The 10,674-nt window shown below is 50.3% G+C and overlaps 1 protein-coding gene across 1 annotated transcript in view; it reads right to left on the minus strand.

Moving 5' to 3' along the window:
- LOC120372578 (hsc70-interacting protein) overlaps window positions 1-10,026 on the minus strand; it is a 34,417-nt gene extending 24,391 nt beyond the window's left edge. The window contains exons 1-4 of the mRNA XM_039489805.1: window positions 9,846-10,026; window positions 5,343-5,397; window positions 3,886-3,955; window positions 3,682-3,752 (exon numbers count right to left, since the gene is read on the minus strand). Coding sequence (XP_039345739.1) covers window positions 3,682-3,752; window positions 3,886-3,955; window positions 5,343-5,397; window positions 9,846-9,955 — 306 coding nt within the window. The 5' untranslated portion in view covers window positions 9,956-10,026. The remainder of the gene's footprint in view (window positions 1-3,681; window positions 3,753-3,885; window positions 3,956-5,342; window positions 5,398-9,845) is intronic.
- Between the last annotated feature and the right edge of the window lie 648 nt (window positions 10,027-10,674).

The following is a 10,674-nucleotide window of genomic DNA, read 5'->3' on the forward strand; positions in this document are numbered from 1 at the left end:
GTTCAACAGGCACGTGTTGGAGGCCGCAGAGGAAAAGCATACAGTGATCTTTCCCGGGCACAGCTGCGAGGGGCTGGAACAGGGTCAGACTTCATGCTTTCCAGATTGCCTTCTGCGGGAGGGCACAGCTACCCATTAACTGTTAAGCAGCCTATAGTGTAGGGCTTACCAGGCCTGGCTGATAAACGGATTCAGCTGTACCGCCCCGCTTGTCCGATCTCTGGTGCAAGACCGCAGCCACTGAAAGCGTCTTCCGAAATCTCGAACTTGTCCTGAGAGCTCGTGAGACTAGGTTCCCTGTATGGTCTTGTTCACAGAAACAGACTAGACTGTGTTCAGTGTTCGCAAACATGTATCTTTTCAAGGAAATCACTTCCTTTTTCCCATCACACAGCTGCGGCTCTTTCACAAAATGCCCCGCCATCCCCCTCACAGAGGCTGGCGCAGATTAGGCGGCGAAAGAAAAAGACTAGGGACGACATGTTCTCGGAACTGATGGCCTGCTCCAGAGCCGAGGCGGCCGAGCAGAGACAGTGGAGGGAGACCCTATGTCAGCACCAGTGCTCGCACATCGAACGGGAGGACAGGTGGCGGCAGGAAGACCAGCAGGCGACTCAAACGCTGCTTGGGTTAATGAGGGAGCAAACGGACACGCTCCGGCGCCTTGTAGATGTTCTGCAGGACCGCAGGCAGGAGAGAGCCCCCCTGCACTGTATCTGCAACCGCAATCCCCCGCCACAAAGTCCTGTCCCCCGCTCACCCAAAATAACAAGAAGCAGGGGCGCTAGGGGCCGTGAAAACTGTCACTGCACCCCAGCAGAGCGCTCATGTACCACACAGCTCTGATGCCATAAATTTTGAGAAGTGCTTCCCTTCCTGCATCACCCAGTCCCAAATCCAAGTTTCATCCCCCCACTGTGTAGTTGAGTATTAAAAGTAGTTTGTTGTTATTCACTGTTTCCGTCACGTTTTTCTTGTCAGAAGACTTTGTGTGAAAGGGGGGAGGGGTTTTTTAATTGCATAGGACAGCCTCCATTACCAGGGTACAGACTTGGGGGCAGGATCAACAGCAGGACATACACAGACTGCAGTCACTAGGCACCAGGGTCAGTCTGGGAGGTGTATGCTGCCCCGAGTCAGTCTGTGAGGTGTATGCTGCCCCAGGGTCCTAGCGCCTGCCATCCACAAATGGCAAGGCAGGCTGCCCTTACCATGCCCTTCCACCCTAGCCACGAGCCTCTCCGATGCCCTGAGCCCCAGCAAGAGCCCTCATCCATGGACACATACTCACCCTTCCCACACACCCCTCACCCCTTCCTACGCCCCAACCCCCAGCCCAGAACCTGCATCCAAACTCCATCCCAAAGACGGCACCCCTCACCCCTTCCTGCAAACCCACCCCTTCCTGCACACCCACCCGCAACCGTCCTCCCCCCAGAGACCGCTGTAGGAGCAGGAGCCTGTCATTCCTCTAGTGTAGAAGCGGTCTGTACATCAGTGCACACCGTACCCACCACAGTCTGCGTCCATGTTTCAACCCTAGAACAGGAATTCATAATTAAAGAAAACTTTGTTAATAATCAGTGTTCCATTAACTTTATTTTAAAACGTGTGTTGGAAGGGGGGAAACCTGGAGAACGGGGTATGTAACCGCAGATCGAAGTCAACAGTCACTGAAACAGGCTCAGGTTCAGCTTCTCTGTAAATTAAGTGGACAGTCATAGGTTACCCTGCTCTCCGAGGAACCTAGCTTTCAAAGCCTCCCGGATGCACAGCGCTTCCCGCTGGGATCTTCTATCGGCATGGCTGTCTGGCTGAGTGTAATCAGCAGCCAGGCGATTTGCCTCAACCTCCCATCCCGCCATAAAGGTCTCCCCCTTGCTCTCACAGAGATTGTGGAGCACACAGCAAGCTGCAATAACAACGGGGATATTTTTTTCGCTGAGGTCCAAGCGAGTGAGTAAGCTCCGCCATCTCCCCTTGAGACGTCCGAAAGCACACTCCACCACCATTCTGCACTTGCTCAGCCAGTAGTTGAAGAGTTCCTTCTCACTGTCCAAGGCGCCTGTATAGGGCTTCATGAGCCAGGGCATTAGCGGGTAGGCTGGGTCCCCGAGGATCACTGTAGGCATCTCCACATCCCCAACCGTTATTTTGTGGTCCGGGAAGAAACTACCTGCCTGGAGGCGTCTAAACAGACCAGAGTTCCTGAACACATGCGCGTCATGAACCTTGCCCGGCCACCCGACGTAGAAGTTGGTAAAACGTCCCCTATGGTCCACCAGTACTTGCAGCACCATAGAAAAGTAGCCCTTTCGGTTAATGTACTGGCTGGCCTGGTGGGCTGGTCCCAGGATAGGGATGAGAGTCCCATCTATAGCCCCACCGCAGTTTGGGAATCCCATCGCGGCGAAGCCATCTCTGACGACCTCGACGTTTCCTAGAGTCACTACCTTTGAGAGCAGTTGCTCAACGATTGCGTGGGCTACTTGAATCACAGCAAGCCCTACGGTAGATTTGCCCACGCCAAAGTGGTTCGCTACTGACCGGTAGCTGTCTGGCGTTGCAAGTTTCCAGAGGGCTATGGCCACTCGCTTCTGCAGAGTCAGGGCTGCTCGCATCCGGGTGTCCTGGCGCTTCAGGGCAGGGGACAGCAAGTCACAGAGTTCAAGGAAAGTGCCCTTACGCATCCTGAAGTTTCGCAGCCACTGTGATTCATCCCAGACCTGCAGCACTATGCGGTCCCACCAGTCCGTGCTTGTTTCCCGGGCCCAGAATCGCCGTTCCACACCATGAACTTGACCCATTGCCACCATGATCTCCACTGCGCGGCGTACCCTGCTTTGTGAGAGGTCTGCGCCACTCTCCTCACCACGCTGTCGGAGCCTCCTCGCCCGATTTCTCAGCAGCTGACTGTGGAAGAGGTGGACGATAAGGTGCGAGGAGTTGACAACGGCCATAAGTGCAGCGATGATCGCAGCGGGCTCCATGCTCGCAGTGCTGTGGCGTCTGCGCTGTAACCGACCAGAGAAGGGCGCGAACAGATTTCCCGCTGGCGCTTTCAGGGAGGGAGGGCGTGATTGACGGTTCAATGACTACAGTTACCCAAAACCACCCTCGACACATTTTTTTCCCCAGCAGGCATTGGGGGCTCTACCCAGCATTCCAATGGGCAGTGGGGACTGCGGGAACTGTGGGATAGCTTCCCACAGTGCAACGCTTCCAAAGTCGACGCTGGCCCCGTTAGTGTGGACTCACAAAGTCGAATTAGTGTCCTTAGTGTGGATACACAAATTCGACTTCATAAGGTCGATTCCACAAATTCGAGTTAAGTAGATTCGAAATAGTCTTGTAGTGTAGACGTACCCAAAGTTAATGGGAGTTTTGCTACTGTCTCTGATGGAAGCAGGCTTTTAGTTAGGAGAGATCTTAATTTTCAATTGAGGAGTTTCCTGTTCAGAAGAAGGGAAGGGTAGGGGTGGGAGTGGGGAGAAGAGGGAGAACTGAAGGCATTAAAAGCAATGACTGGCTGTCTAACCAATATGTTTCCTTTGAGTTTAATTCCCCACCCCCCCAAAAACAAAAAAAACCCCAAAAATAAATCAAAACAAACCACCACCAAAAACTATACAGAAGCAGCAATTCCTCCAATGCAATGGAAGTTGAAGATGTTGTCTTTACCTCCACATTTTCATCTCCCATTTCTTGAGGATCATCCTCGTCTGGTTCAATCACTCCCTCATTGTCAATTTCTGCAAAGACAAAAGTTAAAGATTTGAACACTAATGTGGAAAATTAAATTCTTCCACCTACAAATACAATAGACAGTGCTACATTCATGTTCAAATTGATGAATAGTTGCAGTAACAACAGTTACTTCCTCACCCAAGTCACTCTCCTCACTCTCAGGCTCTGGTGGCTTAACTGGCTCCTCTGGCTGCTTCTCTGTTTTATCCTAATAAAGGGAGGACAGAAATATGTAGGTATGTGTCATCTATGGTCAAGTACTCCATTTCCAGGTCAACAATCCCAAGGCATCAGAAAACTCCACTACAAAGTCTTCAGCAGCTAAAGGATATCCCACCTATGGCTAAGGAGTTTTATTTATACCTTTTAAAAGTATGACATAAAACCCCTTCTCCTCACTTTCCTGCACTGATGCCAACTTCTGACCCATAAACTGCTGTTTGTCAGACTTTCCTTCAGGGTTCATGCTTTAATAACTTTGAAGTAAGTTGGCATATCATCATCCACATCACTAAAGCCAACATTACAATGAACACTATTTTGCCCCTTACTTCCCGTCTCAGCAGAACCAAGGTTTGAATGAACCACAGAAACTGGATTTCCCTTGCCCACGTGTTAATTTGAGATCAGAGATCCTCTTTGCATAGTATCTAAGAAACAGCTTTTCCTATCCATCCATACAGCTAAAACTCAGCTTGTGTCTCAATTACTGCAGCACCCTTTTCTATGCCCTTGACAACGTAATCGTGCTCCGCTCATATCCATTCAGAGATAATTTTCTTAATCTGTTGCTTAGGCCATAACACCTTTTTTTAGCATCCCTCCACTGGCTTCCCCCCATCTCTTATGCATCAAACGTAAGTTGCTTGACTTCACTTTCACTTTCAAGGCCCTTCATGGCCAATTCCCGACCCTATCATCTCTCATGCATTGTCCAAATGTTTATTCCAGGCTCCACTGAGTACTTGTTACGTTTTCCAACAAGCACCTTTGTGCTTTCTCCCACGCTGCCACTCATATTTGGGAAAAGCCCCCAATAAAAATCTAAAGCTACCTCATCATGCACCAGCTCTCCTTTGCCATGATGCCTACAAAAAACTTGACAATAGGTAAGCCACTGATAGGTACACTGATACCACTGTATCAAGCTGACCAACACTGCCTCATTGTGTCCTTACATTCCTGTATGTACCCATCTGTTGCCTCATCTCTTATACTTAGATTGTAAGTTCTTTGGGGCAGGGACCATCTTTTTGTTTGTACTGCGCTAGCATACTGGGGTCGGGGACCATGACTAGAACACCTAAGCACTATGGTAATACAAATAATAAATAAAAGCTCAGGTACATTAGACAGAATGGCGTGTGGCAAGTCTGCAGGCATTATTAACAAAAGGTACCCTTCAGTCTCCGAAACTGTCACAATCCAGCACCAAATATACAAGATTCCTTGATGTTTCCAGTCACCATCTTTGGAAATTTTAAACAAACGCACTTGTCCCAATCTTCATGCAAATTCTGACAGCAAGTTTTTTTAATATTTTTTTTTAGGCACAGAGTTCTAATGTTTATAACTATAAATATCCCATCTCTTACCTTCATTGTTTCTGCAGAGGCATTGTGCGGAGCAGGTGGTATCGTACCTCCCATGCTTTTTAAAAAAAACGGGGGAAACAAAAGTTATTGAAGTGCAGCTTTTTCAGCAGGGTTTCAGTTAAAGCAAATGAGAAAGGACTGTCCCAAGAAAAGCTGACATGGAACCAACCCACCAGTTAACATCTGTCAAAGGGAAAACATCAAAAAGCAGATGCACACCAGTGCTTTTATCTGGCTTAATGCAGCAGTAGTTAGTTCTGACTTAGTTCTCTATTGTAAGACACATTTTAAAAACAAAATGCTGCTTTTTTTTAAAAGCATAAATTGGTCATGCTGCTCTCTGACCTATAGATAAGTTTTGGAGAAAGTTGGATACAATTTTGTTAGATCCTTTTCCATCTTTAGATAATTCAGCATTAAAAAAAATGCTAGCAGTTTTCACCCACTAAGAACAGACTTTCTGATGGAAGGAACCAGGTAATGAAAAACGAGCCATTTGAAAATGGTTTATGCTACACCCATTCATGATCTGCTGTATAAAAAAAACCATTAAAAAAAAGTCATGTGAAAAGTCTGCACAAATAAAAGGCAAACTAACTACCTAACAGAAATAGAGAGTCTGCCATACACAAAATACTATCAAATGCAAAGGAAACACTAGATAGATATGTTAGAATACTCAAGTGTTTCTTTAACACTAGATTAGTAGCATTTACTCTGACAATATCCTTTTAATGCACCATAAACACGCTGCATTAAGCCTTCGGATGAGCAGCCGGGAAGGAGAACCAGTGTGTGAATAGTCTAGCTCAGTGTTTCTCAACCTTTGTACTTACAATTTTTTGACTCCCACCTCCCTGAAAAAACTGCCACCCTTTACCTTAAGCTCAAGGTGCAGGGCTTCCACCCTGATCGGGGATCCAGGGCTCTAACGTGTAAATTAGCTTTGCGGGGTCCTCTGTGACATGGGGATCCAGGCAATTGCCCTGCTTCCTACCCCCTAACGCTGGCCCTGCTTGCCACCCCAACCTCAATCCCTCCCATGACCACCCTTGGGGTCACAACCCCCAGCTTGAGAAACACTGGTTTAGCTCAATAAGAAGTAATAGAGTATGTAAGTATATTCTATAACAAACAGTACTGCATACAGGGCTGGCTTTAGGGAAAAGGGTACCCTGGGCAAACTTGCATTTTGGTTCCCCTGGCCCCCATGGGTGTGGTGCCCCCAGAGGCTCCCCTTCTTCCCTTTGCCCCAAAGACCAGTTCCCCCTCCTATGCCCCTAATCCCTGCATCCCCCTCCTACACCCACACGGGCAAACTGACCTGGATGCACAAAGTAGCTAGCATTGCTGCTCGCCCTCCCCCGACTGCTAGTGTGTGTGTGCGCGCGCGTGTGCGTCAGGGCTCCCTGCATCCAGGTCACTTTCCACCTGGGCTGCATAAGGAGAGGGCACAAGAGACGCTGCTTCTGATACAGCACAGCACAGCTTGGGAAAGTGACCTGGATGTAGGGAGTCCTGGTGTGGGTAGGGGATGGGAACAGCCTGTGTGAGGAGAGAGCATGCAGGGTAAAAACACCTAACAAAAGCCAGAGCTGGCCAAACCCACCAGCCATGTGCTGCTCCCACTAAAAGGAAACTATCACACTATCTCATCCTTCACATTTCTCATACGAACTACCACAGCTTGAATTAAATTTTTGTATGAAATTGGGGTGAATTTAAAAACTGTTTCACAAATAAAAAAATATGAAAAACTTTAATACATTTTATTTACAGTATCTTTATTCATACTAGTCGTGCTAGTCCTTCCCCACTAGGCAGAGAAGCACAAAGACTAGGATCAGGACCAGCTATGCCCCCAAAAGATTGGGCCTGACCCACATCCCTCCCCAGACCAAACTGGACCCAACCCACATCCCACCCTAGATCTGGGGCACTGGTGGGGGGATGGAGCAAGGAGCACCCACTGGGTGCTGGTGCTACCTCCTGCCCAGAATGGTCCAGGACCCCCACGCTCCCCAGCCTCCACATTCAAATAATGGTGGGGCAGAGCTGCATCTGCAGCACCCTCCCACCAGTACTGCCCCAGGCCCAGCAGGGGCCCAAGAGCCCAGGGAGGAGAAGGGGCCATGCCACTCGGGGAACCCACCTGCCTGCAGCGCGCAGCCAGAAACCACCAGGCCTGTCGCTGAGCCCCGCCCCTGGGGCCAGGGCCAGAGCAGAGCCACAGCACCTGAGGGCTCCCCAATCTGGCAGGAGCCCTCAGCTGGCAGCCAGAGGAGCAAGTGGGAGGGGGGGAGAAGACAGCGCGGGCCCACTGGCTGAGAGGAGCAGTGGGGAGGGGCTGGGTGGAGAGGAACAGTAGCCGCAGCGCAGGGCACCCTCTTTGGTAGGCCACTGCCTACGTCAAAGGCTGGCCCTGACTGCAAATACCCTTGGGTATAATTACTTTGCTCATTTTATGTTACAGGTGGGAATGCAGTGCACATAGCAACAGTTCCTTCTAAAAGTTTACCCTTAACAGGCTCTCTGACTTCAGGTGCAACTTCTAAGCATTTATTTAAGCCAACCCAAAGAGATTTCATTGTAACCCCCCCCCCCCCCAACAGCCAGCAGCTCAGCAAAAGTGAGCAACACTAATGACTAGTTGAGGCTACACTGCATGTGCTTGCAGCCCACAGGGATGCTTGCTCTTCTGCACAATCCATGAAAGGAAGCCATTAGTTGAGTTCTAAATAGCTTGAATATTTAATAGTCACAGCGCCAACATGGACCCTACCATGAAATTAAAATTCACATGCATCTATCTAATGCTTTTAACAACGTTTTAATGCCACTATAATGCTTACTGAAAAATGGAAATGTGTTAGGAACATTTTCAACAACTGGTTCATTTGCTCAATATATGCAGGGGGGGGGTGACCATATTAGTTTTTGGTTTTTACTCACAAGGTTTTCAATTTATTAACCCTAAGAAGCCAATAAATGCTGGGATGGACACTTGTATTATTCTGAGATCTGCAACTAATACCCCTAAACAAGAGCTAAATCAAAGTTTGTCTGAAGGATGAGTGAGTTTTAAGTTCTGATACTTTGAACCATCTCAACCTGAAAAAAATACAATATATCATACTGTTGATGGTGTGTAGAATTTATTTCTAGCTCTTGTGACTCAGACAGTTCTGGACTCTAAAGTACAGGTAAAATGTGATATGCCTGAATTCAAGAAAAAGCTATAGAACTACTCAGACTTCAAAACACTCCCAATACATAAATAGGGATTTGATATTCAACTCAAAAGATTCCTGTTCTCACACACAGTTGAAAGGAATATTCAACCTGAAGTAATGTTTGAAAAATTAATAGTTTTAAGGACTGCATCAGCCCCAGGCCTCTGTCAGTTTTTGTTGTCTTGCAACATTTTGGGGGCTTTATTCCCCCCCGCAATGTTTCTCTCCCATTTGACACCCCCAAATAGGGGAACCATGTGAAATGCTGTAGAATGTAAGTAGCATGTGATATCTCAGATGTTACCTATAATAGCGGGCAAAATAGTCTCAGAAAAGAGTGTGCTTTTTAAAACAGTGTATTTTTTACTTACTGCCAGATTTCAAATTAATAATGATTTCCTTCCTCTCTGAGGAAAATATCAGCAAGGACTTATTTTCTTCTACCCAAGTTCTTCTGGAACATCAAGAGGGAACTAGCTGCTGGAACCAAATGGGTGCGTTCCATAGATAGATTTTATCTGGATGGTAGAAGTCACTAGACTTTGGTAGACCTTGTATTTCTTGTCTTCTGTTTCCAAATAATCAGCACTTGTATTTTCATTGGGAGAAGCACCTGTCTCAGATCCATGTTATTTCCAGCCAGAGCTACAGTGCACACATACTGCAAATACCTTGCTATGTGGAGCCTAGATTGATGGTTGCCGAGGAATAAAACTACATCTTGCAAGAGGTACTTTGGACACGTTGTGTTGCAAGCCACCACACACACTTTTGGACTGTAAAGTTGGATCGCTTGGGCTTTCCGACCCAGGAGGCTGACCTGTTCGGATGGTGCAGGACAGGTAACGTTCTGGCAGTAGGGCCTTGCCTGGAGACGTTTAACATGTGCTATACGGGGGATGCCCCTTGCTGCTAGTTACTTTTGTGACTCTGAAGTACCGAGTTACATCGCGGGGGGAGGGAGGGGCAGATTTTCTGAGACAGGCGGACAATTGTTGCAGTTACGCGGGACAGGACATGGGTCATCCCGCTGCCTGGTTTAGGCGCTAAGCTGAGCGCCCCGTGTCTGGAGGGAGCGGTGCCTCCGCCGCACGCCAGGCTACGCCATGGGCCGGGCAGCGCCCGACCCTGGTCCGGGTCCAGACCCAGCCCGGATAGCGCTGATCGCGGTCCCGGCGCTCCCGGAACACGGCTCCGCACCCGGGCCAGGGTCCGACCGCCGGGCCCTGCCCCCCGCCAGCCCCCCCCCCGGCACGCGGCGCCGACTCACCTCTCCACCCACTCGCGCAGGAAGCGCAGCTCCTCGCTGTGCAGCAGGCCCGGGCTCTCCTTGCAGAGCTTCACGAAGGCCCGCAGCTCGCTCACCTTCCGCGGATCCATGGCCGGCCGGGCCCCCTCCGCGCCCCGCTCCCGCGCAGCTCCGCCTCCGGGCTCCCGTCCCCGGCCGCAGCGGCCGCCCAACCCCGCGCGCAGGCCTGGCAGCGCCTCCGCCCCGCCCCGCGGCTCCGCCTCCGGGGTCCGCAGCCCCCCCGCCCCTGCTGAAGCCCCGCCTCTCGGCCCCTCCGCTACGCGGCTGCCGGAACCTTCTAGAAGGCGAACGTGTGTCTGTCTGTTACACGCCCTGCCTCCGCGCAACCTACGCGCCAGTCCGCCCCTCCTCTGTTACGTCATCAGCCGCCTTCTCGATTCACGCAAGACCCTGCACGGCGTTGGCCGGGCAACCCCTAGCATTCGCCTGACGCACCTGCTTTATAGGCCGGCGGCGGTTTGTGTGGTCACCTAAGGCCTGGAACCCGCCGGGGAATGGGCGCTTGTAGATGACGTAATCAGCCAGTCTCGCCTGCTCAGAAGGCCCCGGAATGTGCAAGTGGTGTATGCGAGGCCGCTGGGGGCTGGGAGCGCTGCCATGCGTGGGGGTGGGGATGGCAGCCGCCGCAGTAGCAGAGCAGGGGATGTGGGGCGCTGGTTTCCGTGCAGAGCGAGGCGCCCTGCAGTAGCGCGGTCCCTGCGCGGGGCGCAGCCATGCTCTGGCTCCCAGCTCAGAGGCTTATCCCGGCTGTGAAGGGCTTGTGCAGCTTATCAGGTCAGAGACTTTAATT

The sequence above is a fragment of the Mauremys reevesii genome, linkage group 1 (assembly GCF_016161935.1).
Source record: "Mauremys reevesii isolate NIE-2019 linkage group 1, ASM1616193v1, whole genome shotgun sequence".
In the NCBI taxonomy this organism is placed as follows: Eukaryota; Metazoa; Chordata; order Testudines; family Geoemydidae; genus Mauremys; species Mauremys reevesii.